This window comes from Abrus precatorius, unplaced genomic scaffold (assembly GCF_003935025.1).
Source record: "Abrus precatorius isolate BTA unplaced genomic scaffold, Abrus_2018 Scaffold11, whole genome shotgun sequence".
Classification (NCBI taxonomy): domain Eukaryota; kingdom Viridiplantae; phylum Streptophyta; class Magnoliopsida; order Fabales; family Fabaceae; genus Abrus; species Abrus precatorius.
The window spans coordinates 13302611-13320418 of record NW_020874303.1 but is presented as its reverse complement, the minus strand read 5'-3'; the positions used below and the strand labels follow the sequence as shown (position 1 = coordinate 13320418).

The 17808-nt window shown below is 30.3% G+C and overlaps 1 protein-coding gene across 1 annotated transcript; it reads left to right on the top strand.

Moving 5' to 3' along the window:
• Window positions 1–5208: 5208 nt before the first annotated feature.
• On the top strand, window positions 5209–16889 carry LOC113855390 (thioredoxin-like protein CITRX, chloroplastic). Its single transcript, XM_027487017.1, has 4 exons — window positions 5209–5559; window positions 6066–6188; window positions 15608–15688; window positions 16474–16889. The coding sequence occupies exons 1-4, from the start codon at window positions 5242–5244 to the stop codon at window positions 16588–16590; spliced, it is 639 nt and encodes a 212-aa protein (XP_027342818.1). The 5' UTR covers window positions 5209–5241; the 3' UTR covers window positions 16591–16889.
• The last annotated feature ends 919 nt before the right edge of the window (window positions 16890–17808 follow it).

The window sequence follows — 17808 nt, the reverse complement described above, 5'->3', positions numbered from 1 at the left end:
ACCATATATAGGGTAGAGATAATAATTATCTCTCCTAACTTTAATCCTTCTCTTTCATTGATTACTAAGTCAAAGGATGTTTCTTCAGTTGTATTAGTAAGAAGAATAAGTTCACAAAATGCCCAACCTCTTTTGGAAGTGAGATTAATCCATGTTCGGGACTTGCTTTGCTTTGGCAGTGGTAATAATAAGATATATTTTTTCAACGGGATTTCAAGTTTTACATTACAATAAGGTTTGCAATTCCCCAATCCAATACCTTAAACTAGTTTAGAAGAATTTATGTATTGATTTTATTGAAAAGTAAATTCAAACTCTTCGTCTCAACATTTTTATGAAAAATATATCAAACAAACTATGTAACATCTATGCCTAATAATAAAAAATAGAATAAATTAGAGTATTTTATTTGCATTTTTAAAAAGAGTTTCTCAGTTTTACACATTTTCATTTTATTCTTTTTTAATGAATTATTCCCTATCACTGTGCCAAATTTAATATCTTGTAACAGGCCTTTTATGACAGTTTAAATTTGTTGCAGAAATAAGTAAAATATTTTTTTACACTTAAATTATCATCTCACAAAAACTACATATTAAATATTGTTTATTGATCCCTTTATTATTTAAAAAGAGCCCTAAGATTCTAGCACACTTTTGCTAACACAAATTCAAGATGAAGAAAACAGAAGGCATCTAGCCTTACCTAAGTCCATTCCCCTTTTTTTATCTTATCCCTTTCATGGTTTTATGCTTTCCTAGCCAATTATCAATTACCTATTCAAGTTCTATTAAAATGGAAAAACTTTAAATGCCATTAATAGTTTTATTAATTTACTAAAAGAAAAATTAATATTTTAATATTAACCATCTAAAAGCATAGGTCCTATATCGGTTGGTTGAGATTAGTTTGATGACTCTTCTCTTGCAACTGATCAAATCATAGCATGCTAATGAGCACTATAGGATAAATGCAATTATAAAAAAGGAAAGACATATCTTGTTTAAATGTTTAAAATTTGAAAGAGGAAGAAAAGAGACGATTGACCATTAAAAACAACATTATTTCCCTTTCATTTAACAATTACTTTAGATTTTTTTCATATTTTTTAAAAATCCAAATATATATGGACAAAAATTATTTTAATTTTTCTCTTTAATTTGTTTTAAAATAAAAAATTCAAAATTTTGTCTCCAAAAATTATCATTTTTAAAAATTCTTCTTTCTGATTTTCCCTAATTTTTTTAATAATTTTTTCTCACTCTAAAATTAACATATTACAAACTTTTTGTGAAATTTTCTGTATAGAATTTTCTCACTACTTTTTTCTCTCAAATTTAGCATCACTTCCTAAATATATATTAAATACTTTTCAATTTTCTTCTTTCTATCATGCAAAATATACGGAATATATTTAATCCTTTTCTACTATTTTGTGTATGTGAATCAACTTTTTGTAATTTTTAAAAATATATGTCAATGTTCATTATGATTAACTTATTCATAATTCCACGAAAACAAATTAACTTGGGATTATTGATAGCACACTTTTCATTGTCAGCGTGATAGATTTAGTGATATTGATGCCGCTATAACTGACTTCAAAATCATCTTTTACTGTAATTTTATTATATGTAAATTATGTTTCCTTGTTAAGGAAAGTAAATCATGATCACGGAAACAATAACAAAAATAGTAATTAAAATTAATATAATTTATATATTCATAATAAAGAATTAGAGTTGAAGATTTACCTCAATAAACTCAACAATATATAGGTTATTGAAGTGAAACTTCAACTCAGACTAAAAACCAGCACCAACAATACATATGACAGTATTTAAGTGTTGTCTCTGTAACAATAACAATTAGCAGCTAAAATAGCACTTAAAATATAAGCAATACTAGAACATTGTGCACATTATAAGCTTATCAACAGTGTTAACTATATAAAAAAAATCATTCGACGAATGTTTAAATTCAAAATTCATTAACATGTGAGCACACTTTTTACCAATTGTACAAGTGGGAGTGGAATCTAAAATAATAAAAGGCTTAAAATAGATAATAAAATTAAAAGGAAAATTATAGCAAAATATCACTGAACAAAAATGTACCATTGCATCCATTTCAAGCATTTAATTCAAATGATCGAATTGACAAACTGCTGATGACAAGCAATAGCTTAAAATACTAACTCGTCCAAATCACAAAATTTAAAAACTAGCCAATCTAGCTAGCATTTTACCTACTCCTAAGACACAATTAAAATAAATAATAAGAAGTTATTGCAATATACACAGCTAATCCAACAGAGCATTTTACCTACCCCTATAAGACTCAGAATGATAACCTTCAACCATACACTAGTATAGTCTACAAATAAAATAAGAATTTGAAGAGTTATAACATCAAAGTAACCTTTTTTTAACTTCAAAAATATTTTAACTTAATACTCTATTTATTTTATTAACTTCTCATTTATTTCATCTTTATGTTTCTTAACCTTTTGTCCTCCTGTGTAACCCTTTTAAGTTTTCTTAATTATTAGATCTTTTCCAATTTTGTTACCATCAACTCATTAACTTAAAGTAATGTTTGCATTCCTCTACTTGATATATCATAATTTATGAATTTTAAGTTTTGTAAAATGCATTCTATTGTTGCAATTACAATATATAATCAATTATTCATTCTTTATTGCCATATTATTTACTATTATTATGCACCATCGTGAATAACTCTGAAACAAATGATTTTATTGTACCCCGAGACACAATACAACACAACATGATTGTATTCTTTTATTATCTTGGTATGCATAAAAAATATATATTATAAACAAAACAACTTTAATTATACTCGAAAATCTTGATGTTTTACAACAACTTATAATATGGATGTGTAATTTTTCTTTATCTTTCATATTTTTCATTGTAGGATAACATGTATAGTTGCGCTTTCTTGTATCTTAAAAGATATAAATAAATTTTATTTCATTTTTTTAGAAAACATAAATAATTTTAAAATAAGTTCTTTTAAAATCTTATAAATTTCTAATTAATAAAATAATTCTATAAATTTTTAGATAAAACTATGTGATTTTGAGTTCTCCATTACACGTAGAGATATATAGAAGCAGGAATCGAACATGTCGAGTCAAAATAATTTTTAAAATAATTTTTTTGAAGATACTAATTAATATTTTAATAAATAATGTCTTCTTTTAAAATAAGAAAAACAATAATCATTGTTTAGAGGTTAAATAAATATTTTCTAAAATTAAAATAAATTTGCACAATTAGTTTAAGATAACAATTATTTAAATGAACGTTGAAGAGTGATGGTACATTCCTTGCACAAGTAAACGACTCTCCTGAACTCATTTTTTGATTTCAAAGATCATATTATTTTAAATTTTTAAAATTTTTTTTAATAAAATTTAATAGCGACTCATTTGATTTTTAGAAAATATTTTTATTCTTAAAATATGTTTTTATTAACATTGGAGAGTAATAGTACATTCCCTGCATAAGTAAACGACTCTCATGAACTCATTTTTTGGTTTCCAATATTATATTATTTTAAAATTTTAAAATTTTTTTAATAAACTTTAATAGCGACTCCTTTGATTTTTAAAAAATATTTTTATTCTTAAAATATGTTTTTTTAACACGTTTTCGCTATACTGTTATAACTATTTGATTGTAATAATACTCTTACAATAAAGTTAGTAAAATAGTTGTGTCTAACTAGAGGAACTCAAATGTACCTAATAAAATGTAGAATTTTTCCTTTACATTTTAAGTCTTAATTAAATATTAGACTTTTAGTTAGATGTGATCAAGCTACATGAGAGTTATTTGGAATTATTTTTACCAACTCAAATTAAATAAGTATTTTTTTAGCCTAATTTACTAACGCTTGTTACGTGTTATAAGACAACATAAATGAGTCAATTAACTTATTTTTCTTATTCTATTTTTACAGGAACACCTGTCTAATCAATTGCCTCAACTAAAGTTGTAACAAGTAAGGTCAAATTAATATTTAAATTTCAAACTTGACTTGTAAAAAAGAAAAATAATGCTCTTGTTTGACTTATTTATTTAAACGAGTTAGATTTAAAAGTTATTTATTTATAATTTTTTATAAGTTTTTGAATAATATTTTTTTATTAATTAAATTTTTAGTGAATATTTGTATACTAAGGAGTAAAATAAAATAATAAAAAAAATAATTTTATTTACATAAAAATAGTTTAAGGTTAAAAATAATTTTTTATGATAAAATAATCTATTTCTTTAAAAAATAAGGCCACTTGTTTACAATATAACTCTTGAAAATTAAAATTAGATAAATAATTTCACACGTAATGATAATAAGACTTAATTAAATACCTACAAAAGTTATATTTTTAAATTTAGTTTCTATCAAAATTTTATTAATAATTCCTAATTTTTCAAACCTATTAAAAACTTGTTATTATTATTTACCAAGTTCAGTTTAACTTGGTAACGGAAGTTTATTATTTTCAAACCTATTGTCGCCATTGCCACCTTCATCTGCCGGCGAGTTTTTGACCAACAACTAGCGGATTTGGTTCATCTTGTCGTGCACCACCCATCCTTAACTGTTGCGTCTCAATTTGAGTTTTTGATTTCAATTTTTATATCTTCTATTGTTCAAAAACTAAGAAAAATGGGAGTGGAAATTTGTGAATTTTATTAATGAATATGCAAACTTGATTCGTGAATATCATCAATGATGAAAGAAGAGCTTCCATATCAGAATTTGATTTAGCTAATGAATTTTAGACGGGCAGATATATGTAAGTTTGGCTCGCAGCTTATGATGAAGATGACCATGGATATCATTGTTTCAAATTTTTAGTTAGAATATTTAATTTATTACTTATTTTTAATTGTTTCCAAATACACATCAATTTGTTATTTTTAAATGAGATTAATGTTACCTAAATTTGAATTATTAATTATTTGTTTTAAATGATAATTTTAAATAATTTAATTTTTTGTTAAAAGACGTGTAAAATATTTTAATAATTAAATCCATTTCTCAAAAACGTAATTTTAAAAAAATAATTATAGTAGTTTTGAGAAAATAAAAATATAATTTGTATAAAAAACAATAAAAATGTTAATTTTTACAAAACATAAACTCATTTGGCATTTACTGACAGAGAAGAATCCGGTTCAAAGAGACATCTAAACTAAAGTAGATATGGTAAACCCCTTCACTCAAAACCCACTCTTATGCACTTTTAACACATTCAAATCTGCAAAAGCAACAATGGCTCTCTTCCATTGCCATGCCCCTAATCACGCCATTTCCACTCTCTCACTCCTCTCAACTTTCTCTTTCAAACCTCTCTGTGTTTTTCAATCTCATCCCTCTTTCTCCTTAACCAATCAACACCCTTATCCTCTCTCCACAATCCCACACCTCAACAACAATAGCCCTCTCTCACTCTCCACAGTGCCCAGAAAGTTGCTTTGTAAGCCACCCAATGGGAAATATGTCAGAGATGATTATCTTGTGGTATGCGACATCAAATACTTCACTTTTTCTTTGTCTCTCTTATTTTTTCCTCTCATGGGTCCTATGTAACATTTTTTTTTTTGTGAATTTTCATGCTACATAACCATTGTATCTTGCTTTCGGCATTTTTTTTTGTTTTTTTCCGGTTAAGGTGCAAAAAAATCAAACTTTCAATTTAACCATTGATTTGTGTTTATGATTTAATAACTGCTTTTAAGAAAATAAAATAAAAGCTGATATATTCTTTTTTACCTCTTATAAGTAGTAGGAACTATAAATCATTTTTTTATTTGTTGCCTTTATAGCTTCTACGGTATATTGTAGGAGTTCTGGAAAAGAAGAAAGAAGGTTTGTTTGTTCTTCAATAAATTGAAGCTTGATGATGTAGTAATGGCATTGTTTGTTATTTTGGATTTGCAGAAAAAGAGAAAGAAGGTTTCTTGTTATTCAATAAACTAAAGTTTGATGATGTAGTAATGGCATTGTTTGTTATTTTGGATTTGCAGAAAAAGTTGTCAGCACAGGAAATCCAAGAGTTGGTGAAGGGAGAAAGAAAAGTGCCTCTTATTATTGATTTCTATGCAACTTGGTGTGGACCGTGCATCTTAATGGCTCAAGAACTTGAAATGGTATGTGGTTAATTGATGTTGAAAATTCTTGGCTGTTGCTCTGATTTGACTATGAGGATGTGCCATAGCCTACCTGATGTTGGTTTCAGCTTTCAATTAAGCTCAATGTTTGTTTAATGTTTATTTTAACCTTTATTTTATCAGCTGCCAAGAAAGACGATAGTGTATAAGATGACTTATGAGTCTTTAATCATTTTGTAGATCTTGTATTATGAAATAGATAAAATTCCATTCACTGAAAAGTATATTAAATTCTTTAAAATATTTAACAAAGATTTTCCTATTAGTAAAACCGACCATAGTTGCCGAACATGCTCCTCTCCCCCACAAACTAAACTGGAACATATGCTTCCATTCATAGTGCTTTTTACTATCAATTTGATATGAACTAGGTATCTTATTAAGAAGAATTAGGGATGAATTCCAATTACAAAACTCACACTGCAGAACTTCAAGTGTCTGCACCTCCCAATGCCATAAGGCCCTAATTTCCTTTCACCCACCCACCCTCTTTAGTCTCCACTCTTATTTATAGGCAACATGCCTTGTTCAACTAACTCACCTAACTAACCAACTAATAGAGATTAACTAAGTAATCTGTTTAGACAAACTATCAATGGAGTGACCTATCACAATTCATTGTCATTTGCAATTTGGACGCAACAGTTGACATTCAAGCAGAAGAAACAGTGAAACACTGTTACCTTAAAGCTCGATATTTCAGCTTGTCATAGCCTCAGGCAGTGCTTTCAGCGTGGTTTTGCGACTCTCTGGTAGCAAGAAAGGGGTGCAAGATTATGCACTGCAATCATGGAAAGGCTGATGATGCCACTTCCAGTATTTTTGAAAGGAAAATGGGAAGTAAAGGTGGAGATATTGTTGTGATGAAAGCTAAGAAAGGATCTTTCTAGTCCATATGAATTGGGAAGGAAAAGCAAGCTAACAGTGATCAAGAAAGAGGTTTAAAATTGAACAGTGTGAACTCTTTTTGGTAACAGAACTGTCTGAACTCTGATATTGATGAGAAAAGAGACTTTTCAAAGGTTATTTCTTAAAGAAAATTAATAAAAAACACTATTACATATATACTCAAATAACATACCAACTAATTACATTTTAAAACATACCGTAAAAACCTAAATAGTGTACTAACTAGGGGTAGGCCCCCTCCTATACCATATATTTTATATAGAATGTACTGCATACCCATACCAAAGGGAATTATGTAGACAGCTGGTTTGCAAAGTTGGAAATTCAATTGTAAACAAAGTTTGGCTCAATTATTTGCAACTAACATTATTGTAGGAATTGGATGATGATGGATAGTTTTATTTCATTTTATATTTGTCAAATTGATTTCATGAAATGATTAATTTCATCTTTAATTGTCCAATATGACAATGAATTTGACTTATTATAATCTGCCTTGTCCCCAAAATCAAGGGTTTCCATTTGGTTCAACAATCTGTCTGGTTAAGCTGATCATAACAAATTATGATGTATCTATTCCTAGAGCATTGTTCTCATGTTGGAGTTTATCATTAGTCGTGTTGAATAATTGTTATGATGTTTATTTCTCCATGTGGATGATATCATGGCTCATCTACATGATGTTTTGTACTCCATATGGCTGACTTCACCTAGTGGGATAAGGATTCGATGTTGTTTTTGCATGAGACCATGGCTATCTAGTTCTTGTTTTCTAAATTATATGTAGGTATTCTATGTATTGAAGGTTGAAAACAGAAAGGTGAAAGGTTTTGATCTTCACTTCTAGTAGGAGAGCATTGAATGATAAAAAATTCATTTGTGACAATGTATCATATTTTTATTCCAACATCGTATGGAAAATCTTTAAGGATAAGCTGTAAGTTGTGGCTTTTCTATCTTTAGGTGGCATGCAAAGTCAGAACTTACAACAAGAAATAATTTACTACAACAATAACAAAAGTGTTATCCTACTAGATAAGGTCAACTGCATGAGTCATCCAAAGCTATTGGGTTATATCAAAACCAAATTTGCACATTTAATAACTTAATCTAATGTTCTTCTCTATAAAAACTGTGCAATTCACTCTCCTAACTGGTGCTTCCAGTGACTTTCTTTGCTCATTTCTAAACCACTACAACCAATTTTTGTCATTTTCTCCTAGATATGAGTCACTCTAATATCACATCTTATGCAATCATTTTTTACTTTATTTTCATATTTGCTACTTCACTTTTTCTTTTTCTCTTTAGAGCTCAACATTCACTACCATAAAGAGTAACTAGTTGTAAAGTAGTTTGATAAAATATTCTTTCGAGTTTAATAGGTACTTTATTTTCATAAATAACTTTTGATGTTTTTCTTTATTTTAAACACTTAGCTTGTATTGTGTATTTGACATCATTAATTTCTCCATAATTTGGTAAGATTGAACTTAAATACCTTAACTTAGAAATTTATGGTATGACAACATTTTCAATTTTACCTTAAAATTGTTTGTATCGTATTTCTTCCTAAAATTGCAATGCATATACCCCTCTTAATTCTACTCATGCAAAATTTCTTTTATTCAAAGTCTATCTCTAAAACTCAAGTTTATAGTTAACTTATTTTCTTGATTCCTCAATCAAAACTATATCATTCATAAAAAGTATTAATTTAAGGATAATCTTTTGTATGTTTCGAATAAGTACACTCATGACTAAATTAAACAAGTAAGAATTCAAAGGCAAGTTTTAGTTTAAACTTATCTTTATAAGAAAGTCTTTAGTTATTCTTTCTAGCGTTGTTACACTTGTGGTTATCTCATCATACGAGTCTTATAAAGCTTATATATAAGTTGCTCAAACACCTTTTCCCAAGCTTTACCTAACACTTCTCTTGACACCCAATCAAATGTGTTTTCTAAGTTAATGAAAATCATTTGTAAATCTCTTTATTTGTTTTAGTACTTTTTCATCAACTTTCGTAGAAGATAAATAGCTTTTATAATAGAATTTATTGACCTAAATCCAAATTGATTCTCTGCGATCTCAATCTATTCTCCTAACTTATGTTCAATAACCTTTTCTCATAAGTTTTATCCTTCTATAGGTTACACAAATGTGAATACTTTCCTTGTTTTAATATATAGCAATGCTGTCAAAGTCGCCCATTGGATTGTTGGAGCACACAATTCAATAATTTTTTCTCCCTTTTGTGTGTTGCACGCCATTGTGGTGTAATTTCCTAGCAAGAGTTGTGCATTAAAGCACAACTCTTGCTAGGAAATTACACCACAATAAGCACAAACTTGTTGGAGCTCCCTCCAAAATGAGTTGAAACCCACATTTAAAGCAGGTTAACCAAGTTGGGTGGCATAGTTTGTTAAAAGACCCTAGTTTGAGAGTTGTTTTCTTGAAAAAGCTTCACTTTGGTTCAACCTCTTTGTGGTTGTCTACTGCCCAATAAAACCTACCTGTTCTCTCTCCCTAACACTTGGATCCTTTTCCCTCTCCCAAAAGATTGAGCCTTCACTCTAGCATTTGTGCTTTGTTGTTGATGGATCCCTCATTGTTTGTTGTTGCAGTCTTTCTAGTTCTCCCTCCATTTATTTGTTGCTGTGTCCCTCATTGTTGTTAGTCGTTGCATGATTCCCTCTCTATGCTCATATTGCATGCTCCATGCTCTATGTTTTCGTCAAGGAAGACATTTGTTGTGTACATCTCATTTTTAATAGCTTAATTATGTTTTAGTTCTTAAAAAAAGTTGCTCTTTTTTAATTTAGTATCGATAAAAAATTTTGTTAGGATTTAGTCCTTAATATTTTGAACCTATAGAAAATTGATCCCTATTGTTAACTAAGTTCTGTTGAGTGATGAGTTCAATGACAGAAGTTCAACTCATCATTGTCATGTCATCATTATTTTTAATATTTTATTCTTTAAATGTAAATATTTGCAAAAAAGTCTCCAAATGTCAAATATTTACAAAAAGGTCCTCTACCCCAAAAGGTTGTGGTTTACCTGCCTCCCCAAATTGAACCACCCTGCTGCTTTTGTCTCACCAATTGTTGAACCTACAAAACCAAAACACAAATAAATCAGAAAAATAAAAATAAAAATAATCTATTTTTATTCAATTCAAACATTCTGTTGTATAAACTAAAAAACCTACTCACCCTAATCTGTTCGAAAGGCATTGCAGAAGTGTGTTTGGGAAGAGTTCTAGTCACCAATGTTCAAGTTCAAAGCATGAATCACCTTTGCCAGTAACAGAACAGGAGTACAACTTGAAAACAAAAGAACACCTTAGACTCAAAATTGAACCACACAACAACTATAACTCCAAGGAAAATGAAAAAAAAAAAGAAAAAAAAAACAGAAATAATTAATAACTAACCAGTTTTTGTGCGAGGCTAAGAAGGAATCTCATAATGGTAAGTCAGAAATGTTGGAATCAAGTGTGAATTGAGTTCCACATGAAATGAGATATGGGCAAGTTAGGAGTCTATAAGGAGCTAGACTCATGCACCCATTGTCTTAAGGTTTTGAGGTTGCAATGTGGTGTCGTACTTGTTGTGAGGCTCCCTACCTAAACTCTCCTACCCCAACAAGAAACACCCTAGTTCTGCCACACCCCTATTTCCTAGAAGACCCACCTGGATCCGGAATACTGTACTTGATTGTTTTGTTACTGAAGTTGCAAAAAAGGCCATGCAGAATGCAGCAAAGACAATGAACTGTATTTCATACTCTTGTAACCAAACTCACGCCTTCCATTCTGAACCTGTAGTTGTTGCTGCTTAGCCACTAAATGGTTCGGGTTAACTTGTTTCCCCCAAACCAAACCACCTTGTTGCCTCTGTCTCACCGATTGCTGAAACTACATAAAAAAATAAAAATAAAAAAAAAGAAAAATGGCTTAGTTTGAACAAGCTCAAGTAACCTGGTTGAAGCTCTGGTTAGTGTGAGTGTGGCCTAATTAATAAGCCTCTATTGTCCTGAAAATTGAACTGTGAAACTTGTCCTGCAGCTGTGTATATAACTTTCTAGGGGTTGTTTTCACAGAACTTATTTGATGGTAGGGACCACTTTTTAATAGGTTCAAAATATTAGGGACTAAGTCCTAACAAATTTTTTTATCAAGACTAAATTAAAAAAAGTACAACTTTTTAGGGATCAAAAACATAATCAAGCTAATTTTTAATTGATAATTATCTAATTTTTTTTTTTGGGGATTTAATGGTCATTTTTCTTATCTATGCTATTTTATATGTGTGTATGTGCACACTTGTGTGCATGTTTAAATATAACTCTGCATTTTAGTTGACTATTATGACTCATTAATCCTTTGGTCCAACTATCCCTTCTGACACAATCTTAAATCTTGGTTTTGACAACCTTGATATATAAGAAACAAAGTGCTCATCCTCTATTCATGTGACATTTACTTATACTTCATCTTATTAAATAGAATAATGACCCAATTGGTATCCTATCTTCTTACATATTTTCAAACTTCAATAGGAACACTTTCAGGATCAATAACTTTACCATTATATATTCTCTTAAGGGCTTCTTTTATTTTTTGAACTCCAATTCTACAATAGTAGGAAAAACTCCAATTCTCTTTGAAATTTTGATTTGTAATAAGAATGAAGTCTTCGTCCTTGGTATATCTAACTTGATCCAATTCTCTTGATTTTCTTTTTCCACTTTTAGTAAACTTACATATCTTTTGTTTTTTATTCTTTATCCTAAGATCTCTATAAAACTCCTTAAAGGCCTTGGATCGTGCACCTGTCTAAGGCCATAAATTATGTTCTGTCTCTTATTCTTCCGCACTTTCATTCCATCACAAAGATTTCTTATCTCTGAAATTAAAATCTCTAGGTTCACTGTTCACCCCAAGACTGCTTTAACAACCTTCATAACTGTTTTAGACATCTCAGTCCAAATGAAGTTAACATTACTTTGTGTTGTCCAATAACTTTCTTCCAATAATTTCTTCTTAAAAGCTAACTGTTTATCTCCTTTGAGTTGGCACCAGTAGATTCTTGGATTTATAACTAGTTGGATTCCCTATTTATGACTCTTAAAATGAAGTATCAAGAACCAACATCCTATGTTATATAATAACGAATTACCTTGCAATCCTTGCAAACTCTTAACTGTGCTCCTTACCAAAAATAAATTAATTTACTACCGTGAGAGTTCACTGTTATAAGTGATAAGGGGTGCTTAACTTAATTAAGTACTTATTTGATATATTTTATCACATGAGAGCTTATGAAAAATTTAATCATGAAATTTATATGAATAAGATAGAAAGAACTTATTTTGATAAGTTATACCAAGAAACTTATTAGAATAAATTAAAAGAGTTTGTTAAGGTCAAATTATTCTTATAAGCTTTTTCAAAAGCCCCAAGATGTTCCTCCCATTTCTTAGAACAAGTATTCCTAATTTTGACATCATATACCATTGAGAAATCAAGAATAGACTATCCTTTCTCATTTAGCTCTCATAAGCTATAACCATTGAGATTTCCTATAAATTACTGTGTCATGCAACCAAGTACCAATATGTTCGATTAGATCTCTGCTTATGAAATCTTTTCTTAATGTGGAATGTGTTAAACTAACTCACCAAAGCCTTCCAAAACTTTTCTTTCAAAAGAGTTCCTGAACCTACATATAAGACATAAGCATTGATGATATTGATAGTTATCCATGCAACCGTTAACTAAAGATAAGATCATGTTCCCACTCCTTTTAACATCTACTACCTTCTTTTTTCAGTTCTCATCCATAATAATACTTAATCCATTTTTTCCTTTAATTTTCCTTGTGTACCTAAGTTTAAAGTTTTTGTATAGCTCCTTAGCATTTTCTTTAATTCATTTAGTTTCTTGAAGATATATAATGTTAATCTTTTCATTGAATCATGGTCATGGTAGTCAAAATCGCGAGTTAACACGTAAAATCGTACGATTTTACGATCTGCCGCAGGTCCAACGATCCCGATCTTGGGCTGGAACTCGTTTTGGTGGGATCTCTGGAATCGCACAATCTTCCTCGTGAAATCGTGGAATCTGCGATCCTAGGCGACTTGTTTCTGCCCTATTGTTAGGGGTTTTTTTTCACTCCTCTCTCCAATTTCTTGCCTCTTTGCAACCTGCGAAGTGCACTTCTCTTCTTCCTCAGTACAACGAATCTATTCATTCCATTCTCTACCCTTTCTCCTTCAAATCTCCTCTTCACCATTTTTGGACGCGACCAGGACTTTGCAACTTCGTTCCTCTGTTCTGCGATCCTAATAGCTTTCGCTTTGATGACTATGTCTGCTCTGGCGACCTTGTCTGTGTTAGCGACTCTGCTCTGCACCGGCGACCTTGTCATAGTGGAGTGTTTTGCTGTGGTGGCCATCGCAGCTGTATTTGCAGCCAACGTAGCCTAATTCACTGTGCGGCTGGAGTAAAAGTTATTTAGGATTTAGGGTTTTCTAAGGGTAAAAACAAGACTTCTCATCATTTAAAAATAATTTGGCTTTCCTTTTTTACCCTTAAAGTGGCTATGTTTTAAGTTTCTTTAAGGATAAAATAGTCTTTAGGGTTTAGGATTTATGAAGCAGATTTTAGGGTTTTTTAAGGGTAAAAACAAGACTTCTCATCTTTTAAAAATAATTTGGCTTTCCCTTTTTACCCTTAAAGTGGCTCTGTTTTAAGTTTCTTTAAGGATAAAATAGTCTTTTATCAGAATACAATACTTAATCTATCTATTCCCCCTCTATTTCTGTTCTTAGTATCTCTGTTTTGAGGTGGGGTGGCTCACTTCTCTCATTTGTCCTTTGGTCTTTATATTTATACTATTTTACATGTATTTATATAATTTTGTAGAATCTTCCGATTCGTGTTACGATCCTACGAGTTACGATTTTTCATCTCCTCTCCGATCCTACTTAGAATCTCGATTTTGACTACCTTAATCATGGTATTCCTAGAATCAAATCTAATCAAGTACTCATGAACTCTTTACCCATGTTTGTCCAGCAGAATGCTTGCTCATTTAATACTACATCGGTGTGTCGATGCAGTGACTAACACATTTAACATTATACTTGAGCCATATAGTGCATTTCATCCAGATAATGACCAAGCATAAGAACAAAATTGTCAAAAGTGATCCATGTGTGGGTAACAAGATTATTTGTGGACAAGCAACATAATTAAGAACATTAAATTTTATGGAGAACTGGGCCGCCAGTAGATTGATATTTTAATATACAGTCTTTGCCCTTTGCTGCTCTTCCATGTAGGCAGGAAACATAAGATGTTTTCATGACTTTTAAACATGTTTTTCTTTAATATTTTTTCATTGCAAATGATTGTATTAATAGTAGATGCACATGCAGGAGTTATGGTTGCATACAGAGCAGCAAAACATGCTCAGATCTGGAGCTTGTGTCATATTTCGGATCTATAGATTTTGAGAATGATCTAAAAAATAACTTGATAGATCCAGGGTCGTTACTAAATGAAGGAGGTTGAGCCTCTGGTAGTTTTTAAATGATGATTAATCATTCAACATATCTGAAATTAGGCTGCATGAGCCTTAGCTTGTTTATTAATGGGTTTTAACTACCATGCCATGCTTACCAATTTATAGTTGTAATCGAATTGTAACTTTTTTACTATATCCCTTCAGAATCTTAATGGCTGCAATTATAAAATTGTTTCTGCATCATCATATGTTGAAGATCTTGATCTGAGAAGACCAAAGCTAATTTTTCATCATCTAATGCAGACCTTATTCTTAAATCTATGATTATATACGGAAGAGAAATGATTACATGAGTGGGTATATCATTTGTCATTTAGTTGAGGGGTGACATGAGTAATGAGTTTGAAAAATGTTCTCCATATATTACAAATGAAGTTAAAAAGCATTGAATACAACTTTGCAATCAGTATATGAGCAAATTAGTTTTTACTGAAATATCAAATGATTGTTAGCTATAACTTGAATGATAATTAGTAGCCTATATTCAATCTTTTATTTTACTATCATTAGAAGAGATACATTGATGAACGCAACTCAAGGGACAGGACAAATTGCATTCTGATAATAATGATGTTGGTGCATTTTGTTGGCTGCAATACTTATCTTCTGACTGTTAGCACCAATTTAAGTATCTGAGGATCTTGAATTTGCTCTATAATTGTTAGGTTTATTTTCCCTGTGATCTGCCAATTATGGTCATACTGACTTTTAACATTAACAAGCTTTTTGCAGACTTTGTCTTGTTTTCTTAATTTTTAAAGGATAACATGCTTCAACTTTCAATTGATAGGGTGGTTCGTAATTCCGCTGTATTTCCCTCAATGTTTGTCTTGTTGGGAAGTTGATTTGAAAGCTCAGAAATAACCATTCATATTTAAATTTGTACAGCTTGCAGTTGAGTACCAGAACAGTGCACTGATTGTTAAGGTTGACACAGATGACGAGTACGAATTTGCTCGTGACATGCAGGTAATTAGCCTATTTTTGTTTACAATGTGCACATACATATGCAAACACTCAATAGAGATCCATAAAAATTCATGTGAATTTTTATTAAAATGGCAGGCTCTAAAGCACAGGTACATCATTTTATCAAACGCAAGTTGGTACATACTGGGTACCAGCACACATTGAATACCCTTGGGTACTTATCAAAATTAGGTTTTCTTTATTAAATAATTGTATGCAACATAAATATGACCTTAATAAGATTAGATATGATTTAAGGTGCTAATTATACTTATACCTTAAAGATTGGCTAGAGCATTTTTCTTTTAAAAAATATAATTTTTCTAACAAATTTAGAGATTATTTTACTTTTCTTTCAATCTTCTCATTTATTTCTTTATTTAATAAAATTCATTCATCTTTACATATGAGATGTGTAATGAGGTAAATTATTTTATTATAGATGTTTTCACAACAATTTATTAATATTTATGTTCTTTATTTATATTATTTAAACTTATATTAGCTTATTTGTATCTTTCATTTTATAAAATTGTCCTATTCTGTACCTATATCTGTAACAAGTTGGGGTAAAAAAAGATAGGTACTAATTTTGTTTATTTATTCAAGATAATAACAATAAATGTTTAGATCTTGCATTACTATGTCCACTGTGATAACTTCAAGCCTAGATTAGAGCCTCAAAGGGGACTATTGGCAACAGATCTAGACACAATCTGACAATTGCTTTATATTTCAGTTGAAATTTGGATTGTGACATTTTCTAAAGAACACTTGAATTTCAGGTTCGTGGGTTGCCTACCTTGTTCTTTATTAGTCCTGATCCAAACAAAGATGCTATTCGAACTGAAGGACTTATCCCAATACAGATGATGAGGGATATTATTGAAAAGGATATGTGAAACAATAAAGGGTATTGATCACTTGACATAGTTGAAGTTCCTGGATCCTGCAATATGCTGTCTGGTGTAATGGTAGCCTAACTGGGACAGAACTGAAGTGCTAACCAATTCATATGATTTTGCCTCTTAAAGGTTTTAAATTGTATGATATTTATGCAAGCTTTGAGCTCGACATTTTTTGCAGTGTATCACATGTGATGTCAAATAGAAGGACATTGTAACACAATCATGTACGTGCACCCCATTCATCAAATATAAAATATGGTTTTGAAGGGGACAATCTGTTTGTGTTAGGTGTTAGTTGAGGTTTTATGCTTTAATTTTATTATCCTGTCACCTTGCCTATGTTTTTAGGGTGCAATTGAATGTGACAAGCATGGTTCTACTATCCTAGGAAAGGGAAATTAAAGAAGGGGGTGGGTGTCCCCAAGAGTTTATTACTTGCGCTTTTGAAAATGACAATTTTTTAAAAATTTGTTTCAAGAAAATGTTATAAAAATAAATTGCATTTATCAAGAAAATTAATAAAAAACTATTATTCATTATATTTTAACTTGTGCGTTTAGAACATGGATTAATAGAAGTCTAAAATTGTTTACCTAAATGTGCCTTAAAAACAAAAGACAAAGAAACAGGTTTTATCTAGAAAGGAAATTGACAGGTTATTTCATCCAAGTTGAGTTCATTAGTTGTCGGATTTGGAGGACACAAAATGGAAACTTGGTTGTACTATTAAGTGTGGGAAGGTCAAGCAGCCTCCACTATTCAAAGATCTTCCATTCAAAGCTGGCGAGTTGTCAAATTGTGATGCTAAGTATAAACGACCACAGCCAATGGGGTCTCATGCTTATGAAGACTTCACTGTGTGCTTACAAAACAAGTGGAGAACGGCAGGTATGTTTTGACTGCGGTTGACAAAACAATCTTAAGTGGGCATCATCAATTACACACAAACACCCACAAAAGTGATGTTTACAGATTGTTTATAACAAAACTTTCACATTAATAATTGAATTTTATCTCACAACTGTGTTCGATTAGGAGTTTAGAAACTACAAATATCATTCTTGTTTCTTTAGGAGTGAGGAATAATTCTGTGTTTTTTTTTTCAATGATGAATAATTGTCTATCTATATTTATTTTTCCTGGGTCTTGCCTTTTTAAAGATATTAATTTAAAATATTATTAAATAAAAATTTACTAAAAATTACAATAGAA